At 42.2% G+C, this 20361-nt stretch overlaps 1 protein-coding gene across 2 annotated transcripts; it reads left to right on the forward strand.

The window, feature by feature from the left end:
- Positions 1-1407: 1407 nt before the first annotated feature.
- On the forward strand, positions 1408-19011 carry TSPAN15 (tetraspanin 15). 2 transcript variants are annotated; one of them, XM_086467119.1, is made up of 8 exons: positions 1408-1534; positions 6877-7052; positions 9222-9296; positions 11619-11714; positions 13262-13378; positions 16849-16896; positions 18259-18375; positions 18859-19011. In XM_086467119.1, exons 1-8 carry the CDS (start codon positions 1408-1410, stop codon positions 19009-19011), a joined length of 909 nt encoding a protein of 302 aa, XP_086323245.1. The 2 variants fall into 2 exon arrangements, with proteins under 2 accessions (XP_086323245.1, XP_086323246.1); XM_086467120.1 differs by having other exon boundaries at positions 1408-1503; positions 6867-7052.
- The last annotated feature ends 1350 nt before the right edge of the window (positions 19012-20361 follow it).

Here is a 20361-nt window from a genome sequence, read left to right on the forward strand (position 1 = left end):
ATGCCTGTGAGACATGACAAACCTGTGGTAGACTCTAATTCCCAGCGTTTACACGATGTGCAATGCGACTTACACCATTGTTAAGTGTCAAGGATATTTGGAAATTTTTCTCAAAACTGAAGTTGATATTTTAGGAGATGAATGCTTGAGGTCATTGTATTATGTATTACTGTCCTAAGAGGCAATGAGCTGTTCTGTTGCTGGCAGGGACCTGGGCTGGATTGTTTTCCAGAAGCAGAGTTTAGCGCTGCATGCAAAAGCAATGTCACTTTTTAGAACAGATTTATCCAGGAATATTTTTTAGGCTATACAGAGGAGATTTTGGTAGCAACTACTGGTATATCGCACGGACCTAACAAAATGATGTGTGACTGACCGCTTAGACAGTTTTATATATGCAGCTCAGAGGTTTTCCACAGTGTCTTTGCTAGGTAACTTAAGAGTAAATGCTGCTGCACTTCATCTTCTCAGATACCAGATGCCGATTTTCAATGCTGTCTGTCTCTGCTCTGGGCCAGGATGCAACAACCAACTCTGTGACAGTTGTCTGCCACTTTGAATGAGGCTTTTTTCCCCGGTGGAAAATAGTCCTTTGTGGGATAGGAGTGCAGGACTGTCCGCTTGAAAGGGTTTATTTAATCTCGTAGGCATGAATGGCGTTTGCAGTTCATGATTGCTGCGCAAGACCCGACACTGACCCACTGTCACAGCAGCGGGACGTGGATAAACGCCGGTGCAGGCAGAAAACGTGGCCAGGGAAATATGCCCGCTCGCTGTTGCACTTGCATGGTTTTATTTGCAGGACGGGCAATGGCATGGGCAATGCCAGAGCATTTGCCTTTCATTATTAACACCCAGGCAATTGCACATACGCGTTGTCTGGGTGTTATAACGAAAGGCGAATGCTGTGGTATTGCTGAACTGTGCTCCTGTACAGCGCGGGGATTTTGCTTGGCGGTATTTATATACGCTTAACCAAAAACCCAGCAGCGGCTTCGCATGTTTTTGCCCGCGCTCTCTCCGATGGCAATGGCAGGGGTTTGTAGACGCCTGCCCGGCTCTGGGCTCCGACAGCACCGCCTGAATCGCCATACATTTTTTTTTTTCCCGACGTCTCCAGCAAACCCCTCGGCAGCTGGGCACTTGCAAAGGAAACTGCTCCGAAAAACAACCAAAAAAAGGCGGCAGTGCAGCGTTTCGGGGCTTTCCATTTCGCTTCCGACGTTTTCCCCGTGTTTTTCCCTGCGTTTCTCCGCCGTGCGCCCACCCTCCTGACCACACCCCCACGCCCCCCGGGCCGGTCCCGCTCCCGGAAGCGGCGGCGGCCGCGGTCCCGCCCGGCGGGGCGGTGGCTCCCTCCCTGCGCCGGGAAGGGCCGGGCGGCGGCAGGTGCTGCGGGGCGGGAGGATGGCGGCGGGGGACCCGGAGCAGGCGCGGTACTGCGGACGGCTCTCCTACCTCTGCCTCAAGCTCACCCTCATCACCTACGCCACCACCTTCTGGGTGAGGGGGGCGGGGGCAGAGCTGCGGGGGGGTGAAGGGTGGAGGGGGAACACGCCGCGCACCGGCGGTCCCGGGTGGGGGTCCCGTGCTCATCCTTGCCGCGGCGAGTGGGGTCCCTCCTGCGGGGGGGGGGGGGTGCGGTGAGGAACGCTTCGGCTGCGAGCACACCTGTGGCTGTGGGTAAAGCTCCCCGGCCTTCCCCGAGGCTGCCCGACTGGTTTTGGCGGATGGGGACTTGTAGGGATTCAAAGTTTGGCAGATAGAAGTCATTTGTGCGTCTATTAAAATCCTGCTGTTTCCCCTGGGGGAGCTGGGCGCGTAAAGCCTTTGCCCTGCAAAGTCAATAGCCAGGGTAATTCCTTTTCTGAGCCTCAGCAGGGTGATACTGCGAAGCTTTCAAGCGTATGGGCCTGCCACCAGATTCTGGTGATTTTAGCCAGGTGTCAGATAAAACCCAGGCGCTGTCTCCTAAAATTGGTAAAGTCCCAGCCGATGGGTCCAGACTGTTGCCGCTGACTTCTCAAACCTGGCAAATCTGCGCTGACTGGGCACCCTCCGAGTTGGAAGGAGCCATTGCGGCTTGTTGTAAGGACTGTGATTTTAAAAGGTGATTTTTCAGACTCCGGGGGACCGGGGTGATGCTGCCTGGCTGTGCTGGCTCGAGGCTGTGCTGATGTATGAGACGCTTAGGTGGGGTTTCTTTCTGGCTGTTTGAGTTTAAACGCTGCTTAAACTTTTGTTTCCTTGGTCTGTGTTTCTGTCTTAGTAGATGAGGTGTTTACAAGGAGGGAGTGTAAAGCTTTCGGAGTGTTGCGTGGGAGAAGAGATTTAGATCCACCAGGTTTGACAGTAGGTGTCAGATTAAAGCTATGATTTAAGGATGAACAAAAATTGAAATGCAAAGTGTTTGGGTGTAGTTCAGACGTTTTGGGATCCTGGATATCTTTTGTCTTTCTTAGCAGACAAACCAGCCAAGGAAAAGCCTTGGGTTTAGATTCCTGAAGTTTCCTGCGTTGCTCTGCAGCAGCTATTCTGCAGGTGTGATTTTCAGAAAAGGAAAATTTGTTGCGTTATTTTTCAGACCTTTTCTTTTGCCACGTGTCCTTCATGAAGGACCATGCACTTTTGTCTACTCTGTGTTTTCCATTAGCAGCAAGGGCCCTTGCTGGTAGGATGTAAAAATTAATCTGGTAGCAGAAAAAGGGCCCTTCTGAAATGTTTCTCTGTGCGTCCCTGGAGGACAAAGCCCCTTTCAAGCAGCCTGAGGATTTTATTTACTCTTTGTAGTTGCTTGCTCTGGATTTTCACTGCTCTGCCGTTGTTTATAACCAAGAGTTTCCATTTGTTGGCTCTGCCAGGGAGATGGTTTGCTCTGGGAGGGAGAGAGGGCGTCGGGCGTGGTGGGGGCTGCGGGACGGGGAAGGATGGGGGCTGACGGCATTTGCTGTCAGGAAGGCTGGTGCTGGGCAGCGTGCTCCTGGCATTTGGGCCGAACACACGCTGTATTGTGTGAGGTAGGACGCGTGGGTTTTTCTCTTGAAATTTTCTTTTATTCTAGCTTAGCGAAGCAGATCTCGTTAGCCGTAAATATCAGCAGGCTCGTTCTTTTTCCAGCTGTATTAATCTTACTGACTTTTTTTTTTTTTTTTTTAATTGGTGCAAATAGGAGTGAAGTTTGGCTGTGGAGTATTGGCTTGCTTAAATTTTGGGAGATTTGCGTTCTTCTGCTTCTTTTTGGGGCTTTGACTCAGTACGAGATGCTGAGGCCATTTGGCTTCCTTTTTGTGGTTGCTGTTCCTCCGGATTCAAGTCCCGAGGATTGCTTAAAATCGCCAGAGACTGAGTATCAGCGCTATCCAAGAGCAGAAAGGAAATGAAAGCATTGTTGGGAGTGCCGGAGGGGACGTTTGCTACAGGCTCTGTCGCTGCTGTGTCTTCCCATGTCACCCGGGACTTTTTTAAAACCTAGTTGTCACTGTAACTTTTTCAGGCAACTGTTTAGCTGGCGAAGGAGGCTGTGATGTAATTTTCCTTGCCTGGCTGAAACAACATCCAGCATTTTGAGAAGGTTCTGTTGTTGAGCAGGCACTTTATTTAAGAAAAAGTATTGCAAATACAGGGTTAAAACCACTACTTATAAATTAATGCTTTCCCTTTTTCTTGGGAAAGCAACTTCAGTGCGTGCACAAGCCCCAGAGGAAGTCCCTGGTATTTGTTGGTGGATAATGTGAGTCAAGGCCAGCTAAATTTTCCCGTGGACACAGTGGAATTGTCAAATTGGGAGCTGTTGTGAAGAATGCAGGATGTCAACAGTATGTGTATTTGTGGGCTACCTACATACAAGTTGTGTTTCCACCTCTGGTCACAGGAAGGGAGAGCACAGTCCCAGAGAAGAGACACAGGTGGGATGATTGTGAAGTTAGTGCATCTGCTTGGCATAAATACTTGCTGCTGTTTAACCATATTAAAGGTTTAAAAGATTTTTATTAAATGCTTAAAAAAATGGAAGACGATAAAAGCATAAATCCTGCTTGTAAGGAATGAGGATTTTAATTCTATACTTAAGTGGGCTTTTCCCCCCACGTAATAGTTTTTTTTTTGTGCTTCAAAATCCATATAAAACTTGGAGTGCATGTGTGTGTCTGCTATATGAGAGGTCGATCTGAGGTTTTTTTATTTTTTAGTGGATGCTTTTCCCCTGGCTTAGCAGTGATGCTGCTGAATGCAGTGTGAACCCTTCCTGCCTCCCTGTGGCATATGCCCTCTGCATGCCACAGCTTGCAGAACTGTTAGTTTAGGATTGTTTGAGAGAGTTTTATTACAGGGGTATTTTGGAGTCCTCTTCTTGGGGAGTGTCATAATTTTAATGTCTGGTATCCTGAAGCCTTCCAGAGCAGGTGGCCTGGTGCACTTCTAGAAGAGAACAGAGGTGTGGAGAGAAGCTCCCCGTTTATCCCCCGTGGGTCATGAGATAGCTTTAATCCTGTCATTTGTCGGGGGTGTGATATTGGTGGCCACCTTGGTCCTTGCGGCAGTAAAAGCTGTAATGGGGGGGAATTGGGAGGGGCGGAATTTTGGGGTTTTTTGGGGGCCAAGCTAGTTTTGGAAAACGAAAGGCAGGACTGAAGTTTCTTGTACACTTAAAATGCAAAAGTGGTCTTGGAGGGTGCAAGAGCAAAATGTAGATGGAAGGAGATGAAGATACACGTGAATATAAATATCTCTATATATGTCTATGTATCTTAAGCTCTTAAAATGGGAATGCATCTTGTGTTTCTACTCAGAGGCACCTTTGAATCTTTAAAACTAAAGACCACCTTGAATTGAATGTTTTGATGAGAAACTATGGTGAGAGACATTTTAATAAAAGTTCCAGTCTTGAAACAACAGTGCTTCTGAAATTCAGGTCATCCCCATCAAGCTTTAATCCCTGTGGTTTATGTCCAATGTTTGGGTTTTTGTTGGTTTTTTTTTGTGTGTGTGTGGTTTGTTGTTTTTTTTTTTTTTTTAAATTTTTCTGAACAAAGAATCTACCAGGCAAAAGTTGAGCTCGTTAACGGTGCTTTAGTGTTTGCAGGATAGTCTGTCTGTAAGTTGTATTATCTGCTGCTTTCTGAGCAGGGTAGATGCAGTCTGGACACAAAGGTGTCAGGTTTTTAGATTTTGTTGTTTTTTGTTTGTTTTTTTTTTTTTAATTTTACTTTTTAAAAATAACAACACTAGAACTCCTGAATCGCATATACATGTGCAGTCACCAATTTTATATTCTGACATTGTTTAATATGGTTCTGAGACTCTTTCCTTGATTGTTATGTTTCAGATTTCAAACTGATTGATGTTGTCTTCTGTGTGAAAAGTCATTTATACTTTATTATTCAAATAATTGAATTTTTAAAAAATAAAGCTAATACTACAAATTGACCATTTATTAATAAAATCTCCTTAATTACAGTTTTACAGTAGAAGCATATAAATGGTAAGTTTGGGTACCTGTTGTTTGTCCACCATGTTTTCTCTTCTGCCTTTTGTAATGCCTACAATTTCCGAACTCGTCAGAGGGAGAGTTACACTGAATTTGGTCATGTAAAATTTTAAGTTGCTTTTTAAATAGCTTCAGTATATTTATTTTTATGGGTGAACTCTTCTGAGATTTTTCTTTTTTAAATGACAACTTGGTGGCATTTCTCACATAACGCCTTTTGGGGTTTTTATTCTTACCTGATGAAAATCAAGAATTTCCAGGAAGTTGTTATTTATTTTAAGATGTCCTATAATTAAAAAAATATTTCAACTGTGGGGCTTGTAGTCTTGCAACTGTGTTGTGTGTTTGTCTAGATCTTTGCCTGGGATATACCATGTGAGACCTAAAAGCTTCTCATATTTAAGAAACGTGCTGTCCTCACTGTTGGTGTGCAGGGAGCAGACTCGGGGTTACTGCTGAAATGTCAGTTCAGAGAAGGCAAATGCTGTTTATTAGATTGCCAAAATGATTGGTTTGAATCTGGGCTCTTCCCTGAGGATGCACCTGGCTGTTGGAGTTGGCAGTAAAGTTTTTCCACTGCAATTTTCATGATTAAGTGTTATGGGCTATTATTTTTATTTTATTTTCAAATTCAGCATAATTCAAAGCCACTGGCAGCATGCTGTAGGTTTAATACCAAATGATTTTGATTTACCTGTAATTATTTTGATTGAAATATCTTTACCTTGTAAATGAAATGCATCACTCCTTGCTTCACTTGTCAGCTTTTATCTGGTCGTGCTCAAGAAAGTGATGTAACTTCGAACTTGCAGGGTTTTTTTGTTTGTTTGTTTTAAAAACTGATCCATTTCCCCTGATAGCAGGAGGAGTGGAGATATAGGATACGCCTGGCCATATTTACTGAGCCTAGATACAATAGGAGCTGGTAGGAAGGGACATATAAGCTGTTGATTGCCGACTGGTTTAGAAATTGTGTTGTGTTAGGGGCGCATACATACACAGAGGGAAGGGCAGACAGACACTCAAAGGAGCAGTATTAATACCATGGCATTTGCTAGTGTATGTAATATATGTGATCACAGATGAGTAATAGATTACATTTCAACCAGTGATCTGTGTTTCAATTTATTAACTTCCAGAATGTTAAAACATTATTAAATATATTTTTTTTTAATGAACCAATCTATTTTTTTTCTAACTTGGATTTTTTCTGCTTTAGTCTTTGAGGTGTTCTTTTTCTATAGTTCTGATTTGAATGTTTGATTGTTTATAATTAAATCTGAAGTGAGTAGTCACAGATTCACGTGTACTCACACAATGTCATCTCGGTGTTTACTAGGAGAAAGAATAACATCTGTGATCTTCTCTTTTTCTGTTTCAGGTGATCGGAGCCCTTGTCCTCGCGGTTGGGATTTATGCAGAAGTTGAAAGACAGAAATATAAAACTCTAGAAAGTGCCTTTCTAGCCCCAGCAATTATTTTAATACTTTTGGGCATTATAATGTTCCTTGTATCTTTTGTGGGTGTACTGGCATCTTTAAGAGATAATTTATGCCTTCTTCAAGCAGTAAGTGTCGGGTTTTCTATTCTTAATTTCTAAGGTTCATTGCTTTTGCTTTTCAGTGTGACCTGAATTCAAACCCATAACTGTCTGCACTGACAAATATTTTAATAAAGTTGCTTTTTTGATTTTAATTAAATCTGAAACTGCTTTATGGCAGTGGTCCCTAACCCTCTGTAGTTGTCCCTCTGTCAGGGAGCAGCAGCATTTTGTCTTGCCAGCGACAAGATAGGTGAGGGTCGGAGCCCAGTGCTGAGAAAAAACAGCTTTCCAATAGTTAAGGGCTTTGTGGAGAGCAACCAGGAATGTGAATTATTATCAGCTGGTGCGGATCTTGTGCAAACTCAGTTGTTGACATACTGTTTGATGCTAGCCTGGCACCATGGTGCCTGCCCTTTCTCTGGTCTGGCCATACCATAGGCATGTGCCCTGCTTATGGGGACGGTGTTGGAGAAGAGGAAATAGCGCTGCCCCATGGCGAAAGGAAAAAGCAAAGTCTGGCTGCTGCTTCCCCCCGTCAGTACTGGGGGGTTTCCTAAAGCTGTGAACCTGCTTGATGGCACATTAAGTGCAGAGGTGAGTTGTGGTCTCTGATGGTTGTCCAAATGCTTCTTGTTTCAACCTGGAGGAAGGTGCTAGAGAAAGAAACCCCAGGTCAGGTGGTGGTTGGGTTCTGTCTGCCTTTGGCTGGGAAGTGAAGTACAGGGAGGAGATGGAGAGATGTGCGTTATGACGTTAGAGAGATGCATGTTACGACGTTAGCTGTATAGCACTGTAGGGCTTTGCGAGAAGAACCCTAAGGGGGAAGTGAAAGGGACACAGGTTTTTTTCTCCAGTGCCTCCGAAAGAGGAAATTTTAGGGAAATTCTTACATAACACTGTGGTTGCAGATGGCAGTTCCGCATATGACTAATTAAAATTAAAGTGCAAAACTAATTTTCACCTTCATGTTAGTTCAATGTAAAGAAACGGTAAATGCATGTTACGTAGGCTAAAGCAAGAGGTAACTGTGGATTTTGAAATTAGGCTGGAATTTTACTGGGAGTCTGTCCTCAGACGGTGGTGGCTTCTTTCACTCTGAGTGCGGTGGTGTCCTCATCCGATGCAGAGGACATCGTTCCCGTTGTGGTAGCAAACCTGGTAGGGTATTTAAGTGAAGAAAGTCCCTGATGTCTGCTTCTCAGGCTCATTCCAGATTTAGTAGAAGAAAAGATATCTATCCAGTGAGTTCATGTCACTGATACTGGCACAGAAATTAAACCAGTGTTTGGGATGGAGCATTAGATGTTATTTTCAGATGAGAGATCATAAAACTTCACTCCTGATGAAGTTCATTGTTAAGAGGCAGACCTAAATTCATGTTACAGTCATCTTTTATGCCTAAAGAATCCTTTGGGTTGGAAAAACATTTCAAGTACTGGCATGTCACAGCTGTCTCATGGTGTTGCTGTGGTTTTCCTCATATTATTCATATTTTGCATACACTTTAAGTAGTCACAGGTGCATATGTTGTGATCATGTGTACATGAGCACAGGTGTATGTACAGAGAATAAATAATTTGAGATCTAGCAGATGTAATTTTTCTTACCACTGAGCATTAGTGCCCTGTTAGTGCCCATCGTGCAGCCTCGGCACTTAGCTGGCTGGGTAATGCAGTATGGCTCAGTTCCCGCCTCTGGAGCGACACACTAAAAGGTACCAAGCCCAGAATTTTGCTTTGATTCAACACTGGCAATTTAGTAGAAGGTGGTTTGGGTTATCTTAGAGCACTCCTTTACCCAATAAATGAAAGCTAACAGGTCATAAAAGCATGAAGTTTGATGTGGTTTGTAGCGGTCTGTTAGTATGCTTCTCAGGGATACTGTTATGGAGAGAAGTACCTTGGCATGATAAATGCATCTATTGGTTTTGAGTCCATTCAAAGCAGAAAAATACTATGTTTGCCAATTGGGCATAACCCAGGAATGACTCAAGTGAGGAAAAAAGGCTTTCTTGTGACATAAACAGTTTTATAAGAACAAAACTGTAATTTTATATCTTTCTTTAAAATGACATCTCATATGCAGAAAGCCAAGGAAGTTGGCAATTGAATGTTACAGACTTAAGGATGCTAACTGAGAGAGTAATTGGGGTTTGGTCTGTTTAAGCACTCACTTGCAATTGTTTTTCTGCAGTTCATGTACATTCTTGGTATCTGCTTGCTGATTGAGCTGACTGGTGGAGTGGTGGCCCTGATCTTCAGAAACCAGGTGAGCTGCTTGCATTTAGATTTTGATCACCAAAAGTGTCACTTACAATCCATGACATTACAGCTGTGCTACTGAGCAAATAAAAGGTGTTAAAATTGTCACCTAAGCACTGATTGATGGAGGTCTGAAGGCAGGTCCATACTGTTCAGGGATGGGCGGATTGGCCACCCGTTCTGGAGATGAATTCTAGATTAAAGAATTTGGAGAAAACCTGTTAGCTAAGAATGTACAATACAGGCAAAACAAGTTTCCAGCTCTTCACGTATTACAAAGTACTTTCTTCTGATTTGCCATCTGGGTCTCAAACTGTTGATTTGGGAAGTTTAAGGCTGGATTTGGAGACTTTGTTATTTTTTAGTGGCCAAAATGTTTTACCTCACCTGAAAGATGGCTCTTCCCTGCCCACATCCATAAGCAACATAACTGATTTCTGTAGGCAACCCCATCATTTACAAGCATGCTGTAATGATACGAAAATGTTAATTTTTCTAAACAGAAAGCAGCAGACATTTTTTTTCTGTTAGAAATACTTTGGAAAATAAATGTGTTCACTATGGTAAGTGAACACATTGGGTTCTATGCTTTGATTTTATTTTTTTTTCTTGTCTGGCAAAATATGAACATTAAAAGGAGATACTGAATAATAAGACCTTTTCCCTCCCCCAACCCAATCATACCGATCTCATTTCCACAAAATGAAGTCATACGTATTATCTTACGTACGTTGTTATAAAAATAAAAGATTTTTAAAAGAAAACAACTCATTGGAATTTTGGAGTAGTATTATGTTCTCCCTAGTTAGTGTTTTCTTCCTAGTCTGTGCTGGCCGGAGTTATGGACTTGACTTGTGAGAGGAGAAGATGAGTTATCTTCATTTCTAGAAGCTGTCGTTAGCTGTTGCTGTAGGTGTTTCCTTTGCCCTGTGCAAGGATTCGTTCTGAATTGTGGTGGGAGCGCCAGGCTTATCCAAAAGGAGCAGATCAGCCTGCTTGATGTAGGAGCATGGGCATCACGGGATTCAGAGAATTTGGTTGACGGAAGATTAAGTAAATGCCAAAGACGGTATTTGCTGAGAGGGCGAGGAAGAATTGCTGTTGGCTTTCAGACAAAGAAAATGCATTGTTGGGCTTTTTGTGCAGTAAGTGTTCTCCCAACGCATGTATTGGCTGGCTGAGCAGGACAGCTATGCTCAGGGACAGGTTTCTTTGCTTGTTTTACGAGATTAATGGAGAAGTTGGGGTTAGTGCGGGGAGAAGGAAGTACTTAATAAAAGCTTAGGGTAATAGCCTCTATTTAAATGCTGATTGTTTTGCATATCTCATGGATTTTTCCCATTTCTTTATTTCCTTCGAGTCTAAAGGTGATAGAGCTAGTGCGAATGTTGTCAGTATTTGCTGCTGTTCATTCTTGGCCAGTTAGGATAGTCCTGCAAAATCCAGTGTTACTTCTTATCATTGATGTAGTAATCATTTTTGTTCGGTTTTTGTTTTAAGCACTGGAGTTATAATACTGAGAAGATGAGTAGGTGTATTTTAGGTTTGTTTCTGCCCTGTAAGGATGTAACTTCGATTGTTTTAGCAGCTGGTTTGAAAGGAAAGTTGTTATGTTCTGGTTATGATTAGTCCCAATGTTTGCTATGCTGTGATTGTGCTGGATGTTTCGGTTTTGGTGTTTGTTTTTTTTTTTTTTTTTTTTCCTTTTTCCTCATCTTCTGAACTTTAAAAATGTTTTGTTGATTTAATTTCTAATATGCTACTTTTTGTACCTGCCATGGCTCTAGTACCCTGTTTCTCAAAACAACCACTGTAAAACATACAGATACAGTTTTTTCTGGTTAAGGTGAATAAAGCTTTTTATCTGGCAATTATGGACTCCTTGGAAAATGGTGAAAATAAAATTATTGGAAAATAAGATTCCTGGAAGATGGTGAGCAGGGACACAGTCAACTCTTGTTGTTCAGGGCATGCTGCAGACGGCGGTGCCAAGACCTACCACCCAACCCTGCTGTGCTGTCACTCAAAAGGCAATGGGGATCTGCAGTGCCCAGTGAGAGGAATCCTCCCTGGGGATAACGGAACCATCTCAAGGGGATGCTTCTCCGAGAAGCAGCATCTCGCTGGAGAGGTGTCACACTGTTAGCACTTCTCATCACAAAACCAGCAGTGAGGCTGCTTCCTTAAAAGAGAGTGAATGGTCAGTCCCTGCAGGACTGTGCTACCTTTCCTTTTGTGCTCATCAATTATACTTGTCACTTTAACCTGCTCTTTTAATCTTGTTTCAGTGTGTGCAACCTGTGAATCTTCTTTTACTTTTGCCTTCCAGACAATCAGCTTTTTGAACAATAATATTAGAAGGGGAATTGAAAATTACTATGATGATTTAGACTTCAAGAATATCATGGATTCTGTTCAAAAGCAGGTTTGTGGGTGTTTTTTTTTTTTCCTGGGACTAATTCAGCACTGAGATGCAGTAGGTCATTGGCGACAGCTTTGCGTTTTTCCAGTGATGTGATAATCAAATTCTTATTGGGGAGGGGGATGAGATTTCATGCGTCATCTCTTATGGCATCACTGCAGTCAGGACTTCTCCAGCATCCTAGCTGGCATTTGAAGCCCTCTAAATCACTGCAAGAAGTGGGGGGCAAAGTGCTGCTTTTGCCTTGGTAGGTGTGATTCGGATGCTCAAGGCCAGATCCTGCGAACATGTAGGCTTATAGGGGCCCCACAGCCAGATTCAGACAAATTCAGCCCCAATTCCACCCAAGTTCTTGCACTCAGCGTTTCTGCTGGCTGGTCCAAGACATTCAAAAGCATCTCATTAACAGGAGGCACTGGATAAAGAGAAATCAGGTGGCAGTTAGACTGTTGAAACCTGAGCCGTTGTATTTTCACTCGAGGGCACAAAGCAAGCTCTTTAACAAGCTGGTTATTCAAAGAAAATGCCCATGGAAGCATATATACTTGTAATTAAAATTCAGAAATTATGTTGAGCCCAGCTGAGCATTACTTAATGGTACATGTAGTTGACTCACAGCCTTTTATTTTTTTAAGGCTGGTGTGTTGAAATGTTTATTGGATTACTGAAGAGTTCTGCCATGCAGTTCAGAGACGTTAGAAGAAGCAGAAAATGTTTGGAAATGTGATGTTAGAGCCCATGTGATGTCAGTGACCATGCCAAATAATGATTAAGAAAAAGAAGTTAACTTAGGAAGTGATATGTATATTTTATGACATTGTTATGGAGATACCAGCCTGCTTTGAAAAACAAAGTTAGCATGGAAAGTCTTGTCAAAAGCAAACTATCCTGAGGAGATTTTGTCATTAGACTTTATAATGCTTTAAAGTTTGCGTGCACTGCCCAAAATTATGTATATGTACAGTGAATATACATTTTAGTGATTAAATCGACTGCTCCTTTTCCCTTCGTTTAAAATATAAAGTGAATATTTGTATTAAGTCAGTGTAAGCTTACAGTATTTGTTTGCCAGATTTCAGTTCTACTGAATTGCACCCAAAATGTTTTGGTGAGATTATTTTTATGCCTTATAGCCACACTTTAGTCTTTTAGACTAATTTAGAGATGTAGTCACAGTCCTTAGAGAAACTGGAGTATGTTAGAGCTCAAGATGGAGTGAGTGTAAAAACATTCCTTAATTATGTCCAGACCTAAAAAGATAGTTTTTCAACTTTGAAAAGATGGGAGGTGGAACTTAGCACCAAGTACTTTGCTCTAGCACCCTGGGTGATAGCTCGATGAGCAATGGAGGAACGCTACCTATGTCTTTAATTCGTTTCAGTTGTATCTATCATATACGTTCATATGTGCCTTTCTGATAAAATGATGGAATTGCTGGGTAGCTCAGTGCTCTTAAAATTGTTTTGTTCTTATTTTGTTTTCTACTTATTAGAAGAGCTTCTGTTAAGATACGATTTTTTTCCCTTTGCCTTTTGCATTGGTTTTTCCAGTTTAAGTGCTGTGGTGGGGAAGATTATAAAGATTGGTCACAAAATGTGTACCACAACTGTGCAGCGCCAGGACCGCTGGCCTGCGGGGTGCCCTACACTTGCTGCATCACAAATAAGGTAAGTCCCGGCATGTCGGATTGCTGCTCTCTGCCGGGTCACTGGTGTTCGCTTAAAAAGATAACTTACTTTAGAAAGTCTGGGGGAAGAAGCAAAGGAAAATGAGTCCCTCCTGAAAACAGGAGCTATGCATCCATGGGTTTTGACAGCTTGAAAACGAGAAAATAATGAATTAGATGTGTTGGCTATGGTCCGTCTTACTGTCCCACTACACATCCTAGAAATGCGGAAAGGATCTTGGGAGCTCCTCTAACCTCATGGCTTGCCTGGATCAGACCTACTTAAAATTAAGTTTTGCTTGTGTTTTCCCCAGAGTTTGCTGCTCCAGCTTTGCCAGGAAGCCTGGGCCCCAATTCCTTCTGTGGGTGGGGGTTGGAGAGATGTGCACCAGCTGCTGTGTGAATTAAAAACCAAACAGAACAACCCCGTCATCCCGAAATGTGGGCAAATGACCTCAGGGTCAGTCCATCTTTAGGAGTGCAGGTCCAAACTGGAGCTGCTGCTTGGCCCTAACCCATCTGTGAAAACTGTCCACATTGCTGCCCTGTAAAATCTTCCCTGGAAGGACACCCTGTCCGCTGGAGTCTGGACCAATTTCTCAGTCTACAATGAACTGGTATTAACTGGTGCTGGCAGCACTAGGACCAGGTGTTAAGTTCCATGTAGATGTGTTTTATATAAATTTTAGCAGTTTTAGTTCATCGCTTTTCATTTGAGGGATGGATGTAATGCTGAATTTGATAAAGAACTATTCTTCATCTTAAAAGCAGTATGGGCAATCCCTGCCTCACTGGGTTTTGGTCTTTGGTCTGAACATGAGGCAGAGAAATTGAGTATGTGTAAGGGCAAACACAGTAGAGCTCATGATGGGATAGCCTACTGGGGCCTGTTATGTGCTGCCCTTTCAATGTCTGCCTTGAGCATGGCTGTTTAATTAAAAAAAGGGGTAATGAATGCAATGATTGTGTGAGTAATCCTGCTAGGTGTTGCTGAGAAATGTATATAATATGAAGGTGTTTATTACATATGCTTACACATTTTTTGTGTATGAGAAAGAGTCTGTTTAAATCTGTGCTAAGCTTTGATTTATTCTGAGGAACCAAAGCTAAACAGTTATGCTTTAGGTCTTAGGTGTTTGAGAACAAGTAAGTCTTGTATATGAAAATAGCGTCTCCTGATCCACAACTGCACCGAGCAGGAGAGCTCAGGATTTTGTCCTCAGTTGATGGTGAGGGAAGATAGAGCTGGCTAGGAAAGAGCCATCTGGCTTTTTAGTGGTCATTCAAAATACCGCTTGTTTTTCTGTAGCTCTCATTTCTCTGTTGAAGTCTTATTTTAAAAGGTTAGTTGATGGGTGTGGAAATACGTCAGTACTGTGAAGGCAAAACGCTGCAATAATCAGCGGCTAATAACGTCAGGTGCCTTTCCAGCGGTGACACAAATAATCAGATACGCTGTGGATTTCAAATGCAACCTGTCAGGCAGGAAAGTGCTAAAATAAAAACTTCTATAAGGAAAACAGGGAGTATACTCTCCCTATGCTTCATTGGCAGCTGGGGAGTGGGGGATGAAACTACTTGCAGCCTAAAGGTAGCCTACAAAGCATTAAGCTCAGGGAAGTTAATTGAAATGTGGGAAGAAGCCACAAAATAACAAGCAAACTTCTTATTTAAGGGTAGGCTGTTCACCAAGGTGCTGTGGCACGTTAGGGCTTGTGGCTTTGCTGCACCGGGATGCCATTGATGTGCACAGTGAAGTCCAAGCAGCGCAGGTGTGTGCTCAGCAGGATGACTGACACCGTGGCTGTATGGCCAGCTGCCTTGGGAAGAAAAAAAGAGACACAACCAGAAGATGCGTAAATCTTGTAGGCTTGACAAACGCTTCCAAATACAGTCTGGTTTCTGTCCTGGAAAACTACAGATATGGTTTGTGATTACTCATTCACTTTGTAGTCATGGAAAACTCCTGCTAATGTCGGAGGTTGGATTCTGATCCTCTGAAAAAGCCTTGTGCTAACACGAGCCCGGCTTGTGCTGGGGCAGGCTCTGAAGGGACTATTTTTAAGTCAATTATTTAAGACTTACAGTAGTGTAGCATATGAAAAAAATTAGTTCCCAAATGGCTATAAACCTCTGTTTCTAATGCATTTATCTCCGTTGTGTGCATTTCCTTGTGCTGTGGTGTCCTGTTAGCAAATGCTGTGTTTAAAATTAAATGTGACTGTTCCTTGTTTTCACGTGTTTTGGAGATGGCTGCGTGCGTGTAGGTTGGGCTCAAGTGTTTTGTAAATGTGAAATCACTCGCAGCAGACACAGCAACAGGCTGATGCCGGCTACTGCAAACATTGACTTCCAAGAGTGTTTGTTACCTGTGGTTGACAGATGGGTACCCCTTGCGTTTTCCTAACAGACGTGTGAAATAGTCAGAGCTTTTGTTTTAGGAACACACCCAACCTGGTTTGTCAGCCAGTTGCACGTTAAAGGTGAGAGCCTGACTTTTTGGGAGCTTAAAGAACTTGACCCTGGCTAGTGTTTCTGCCATTTTGTAACATCCAGCTGCCTTCCGTCTTTTGCACACGTCCTGCTTCCTTCTTGGGGGGTACCTGGGAACCCCAGGCTACTGCTCAGAGGCCAGCGGAATTTAGAAATCTCACTTCTACATCTTGTTTTAATGTTGAGGGAGGGTATATCCGTATAGTAGTTTGTTCTGCCTTATTTTCCACGTTGGTGTATTCTCATTTTCTTCCTTGTCTTTAGCTTTGTTCATTGCTTCCTTTGATGCCAATGAGCTTTACATTGGTCGATTTATAAGTGAAAGACAGTGTTTTCAGCTTAGCTTTGCCAGGCCAGGTAGAGCTTTGGGACCCACGTGAAATATTAAATGGCTACAGAAAACGCGTTAGTAATCCATGATGAATGCAAGCACTCGGTCTTTTTTTTATATATGAATTTTATATCCATATATATAATGATATATAAAAATATATTCTAATAAATTTGGTCTTGTAAAATGTTCATGTAAGCGTTCATAGTATTGGAAGCTATTTGGTGTTTAGATATTTCTGAGCTTAAGTATGTCATTGTGATGGCATGATGGCCGTGTTAACCCCTATTTTTTTTAATAAGATGTGTTAAGTTATTGAGGTCTTAAAATTAAAACCGGCTGGCTGTTCTGGGGAGCAGCTGTGGCATACAGCTCTGTTGTAGCTAGCTTTGGTTTGTGATGCCACGCTGGTTTTGCTGGATAGATATGGTTCCAATGCCTTGAGTTGTGACACGCTGACAGTACTGATTTCTCTAAAATCACAGAGCTCTGCCTAAGTCTGACACTGGGACTGCTGGAAGGAACTGGTGTTGGACTGGGAAGTAACCCTGTTGTTTTTATAGGAGCTGGGCGAACACAAGAAGAGTAAAAATAATTGTTTTGTGATTTTTGTTTTCTGCTACAGTTTATATTTGTTTTCTTTTCAGACAGGCATTGTCAATACTATGTGTGGATACAAAACCATTGACAAAGAGGTAACGTAACCAGTGTCCACCCTGTTGTGGCAAAGGGTGGTGCTTCTCTGTATTTTTTTGGGGTTTGTTATAAGATTATCTTCTGCATGCTTAAATCTACCAGATAGTTAAATCAGCAGTTAAAATTATTTTATCTGGAATAACTGTCATATATGAAAAAAACCTATTCTTGTTTGATTGTGGTATCTTCCCTTCTTCCTGTCTTCCCCGATTGCTCGTTTATGAAGCATGTCTTCCCAAAGCTCATCCCCCTTACTGCTAATTGCATAATTAATGCAAAGAAAGTTGCTTTCATACTTTTAAGTAGTGACTTGAGTTGGGGAAAGCTTTTAATGCTTAAAAGCCAAAGTTTCTCACTGAGTAAAATTGGTTTTGGTAAAGCCAACTTAGCTGTTTCTAAGTATTTGATATCCCAGTAATGGGTGTTTTAAGCCTGTAATAGTTATTCCTGGAAGAGGAGTGGGACTTCCCAGGTTGTGTTGGCAGCCCTCTGCTCCCTCCAGGAGCAGGATGGAGCCGCCTCTTTCTTCAGTCTTCCCTCTTGGGAATAGCCCCAGTGACTCCAGAGTAGGGACTGCCAGCTCAAGGCACTAATTGCGGAGTGATTAAGAAGGGAAATCAGTAATTGGATCTGCCATGAATTCTCCACTCCTAGCTTTGGAGTGCTGGTGTGGGGAGTTGGTCTGAAAAAGCCCCTCTCCCTGACTCATTTGAGGCACTTGGCACACAATGCCAGCTTCAGTTGTTGGTTTTTGGGATTACTGGTTATCTTTACAGATGACCTATATTCATTTAGATTCATTAATTTATGGCTTAATCACCTAAACGCTCCAGCCTGGCTCTAACGCCTGAAGCACTTAAGCATATGCTTAACTTTACCCCATTCATCTGCTTAGGACTCTTTGCAGCCTCAAGTGCTTTCTGTATTATGGGTTTGGGTCACAGTGCAGCGCAGCTTGTGGGACTGAGTCTGAAATCCTCTTGTTCCTGCCCTTTTTAGAGGCTATTGCAAAGTACTTGGTCTGCAATTTATATTTTTCCACTGCTGTACTTTCAACTTGGAAGCAGAGATAAAAGCTAAAGAGAGACTTCCCTACTTTCCAACTGGTCTAAAATGAGAATTGGATGCATTTCTTTTAGAAAAGCAATTGCAAAAAAGTGTTTAAAACAAAAATAATAACTTGTTCAGGTGTGGAACAACTTAAACACAGACGGAAGAATTAGTGACAAGGTCTCTCTTAAATTCAGTGAATTTAAAGAGAGGGAAAGGAGGACCAAATTTGCCTCTCTAAATTTTGAGTTATCATGTGCTACTATACCAGTGCAACCGCCTGTTTGAACATTTGCTCTGTTATTTTGCAGCGCTTGAGCCTTCAGCATGTTATATATGTCCGAGGATGCACAAATGCAGTGCTTATTTGGTTTTTGGACAACTACAGCATCATGGCTGGCGTGCTGCTTGGCATATTGCTGCCTCAGGTAATAAGGGGCCAGTGTGTTACTGTTAAAGGGAGTATCTGATTTGTTGCTATAGTATGTGAAATCCCATTTGACTGTATTTAATTATCTTTTTTTATTTAAATTTAATGTAACTGATAAGCTGAGGTGGCATTCTGGTAATTCATTAGCATTATTGTGATATATTGCAGGATTTGGTGGGTTAATTTGGTTTTGCTTGGGTTTTGCTTGGGTTTTTTGAGTCCTCTCCTCCTCCTAGCTACATCCACTGAGACTTTCTTAATGCTCCAAAGCACAGGGGTGGTAATGCTTCCGCTGTATTGGCTCTTCACAAAAATGATCCGTTTATATCCCTATATGCAAAGAATAATAATGATGTGAGTTTCTGTCTGTATATATACCTGCCCGTATATCTGATGTATATGTAATTTGTAAAAACTGCTGTGAGGAGCATTAGATAAGCAGTATTTGATCTCTGACTAGAGAAGCCCCTTCCTTTCACAGTTCCTAGGAGTGTTGTTATCCTTGCTTTACATAACTCGGGTGGAAGACATCATTGCCGAGCACAAGCTGAGCGAAAGACTGTTTGAAGAAGCGGAGCAGAGGTATGACCCCGAGTTTGCTGGAGCTGGCTGCTGCATGTGTTACCCAGGGTGACTTCAGAAACCTCAAATATGGTTTAAAAAAGGCAAATCCACCTGTTCTGGTTTGTGCTGGCCATTGCAGACTGTGGGTGTAATGAATCAACCAGCAGACCGGCGGCAGGTCAGCAGTGTGCCGATACCTCCGTAGCCTTGTTGCTCTGGGTGTGTCTGCAACCAGAGATGCGCCAGAAGGGCTCCGTGCTGCCAACGATGCTGCTGTGGTATCGTGATGCTGCTGGAAGGTGGGCTTGTGGATCATTACATCTTTTTTTTTTTTTTTTTTTTTTTTTTTGAGTGATTGCTGAATGATATGCAGACAGGAAGACTATTCTGGGAAGATTTGAAGGTAGATTTCTAGGAAGAGCCTTTGCGTCTTGGGATGTCGTATTTAAATGTTTGTCCTTTCCAACTTTATTTTCTTACGCCTTCCAAAAAAGATTTCTTGCTGATCTACATGGTGAATATTAAACATGCATTTAATAAATTTTTTATGCTAATTTTGATGAATTTACTGGCAGTAATGGATGTGATGTTGAATGCTTTCATTGCTCAGCCTTTTGTGCCTTTTAATAATGGGGCAAATGCCAGTGTTGAATCAGTCAGGTAATGCTTGATACATTTTTAATGCAATTTATTACTGTCTGTCTTTTGTATAAACTTATGGGATGTTTGAGTCTTGTATGTACTGTATTTTTCCTCTTTAGTAATTTAACTAGGTGAGATGTATGATTTTTTTTGGAGTTCTGTGTGTTGAGATGTTTCTAAACGTTATTCTTGTCAAAATAAAACCGATAAGTTTTCCTTTTTTTTAAGAAAAAAAACGCATAAAGATTTTGTTTAAAGTGGTGTTTATTTTCTTACCTAAGTTAAGCCTGTCCCTCAAACACTGAATCAAAAGGTAGAAATACCTTGAGCTGTGATTCTGGCTTGGCTGCTGACTTGCCTGGGGTTTTGGACAGAGTCACTGAAGGTCTGTGCCTTGCTTGCTTCTCTTAGTGAATTGGAGACAATACTTAGGAAGTCACCAAGAGCTCTGGGGTTTTTGTTGTTGTTGCTTTGTCCTGAGCATTTTTCTGCAGCCTTTCCAGCTGCAGCCAGGCTTGTGAGAAAAATTATTGTGATGCTTCAAATAAACAAATTCAGAATCAGAATGAAGCAGGTTTGGTTTCTATCCTGTATCTGTGAATCTCTTATTTTCTGACACTCCACTAAGCCACACAGAGGAATATCTGATGCTATCCTCTCCTTGCTGCTTTTCTTCTGATTTTTTTTTTTTTTTTTAATTTCCTTGTCCTGGATGTGTTTTCTGCTTTCTTCAAAACTCAGCATTTGCTGCTTAGCTGTCTGCCTTCACCAAGGATTT

This window comes from Leptosomus discolor, chromosome 6 (genome assembly GCF_034619465.1).
Source record: "Leptosomus discolor isolate bLepDis1 chromosome 6, bLepDis1.hap2, whole genome shotgun sequence".
NCBI classification, from domain to species: domain Eukaryota; kingdom Metazoa; phylum Chordata; class Aves; order Leptosomiformes; family Leptosomidae; genus Leptosomus; species Leptosomus discolor.

Coding starts and splice junctions, on each gene's coding strand:
- TSPAN15 (XM_086467119.1), top strand. CDS start 1,408: ATGGCGGCGGGGGACCCGGAGCAGGCGCGGTACTGCGGACGGCTCTCC. Junction 7,053..9,221: donor ATTTATGCCTTCTTCAAGCA/GTAAGTGTCGGG, acceptor GTTTTTCTGCAG/TTCATGTACATTCTTGGTAT. Junction 18,376..18,858: donor TTGGCATATTGCTGCCTCAG/GTAATAAGGGGC, acceptor TTCCTTTCACAG/TTCCTAGGAGTGTTGTTATC.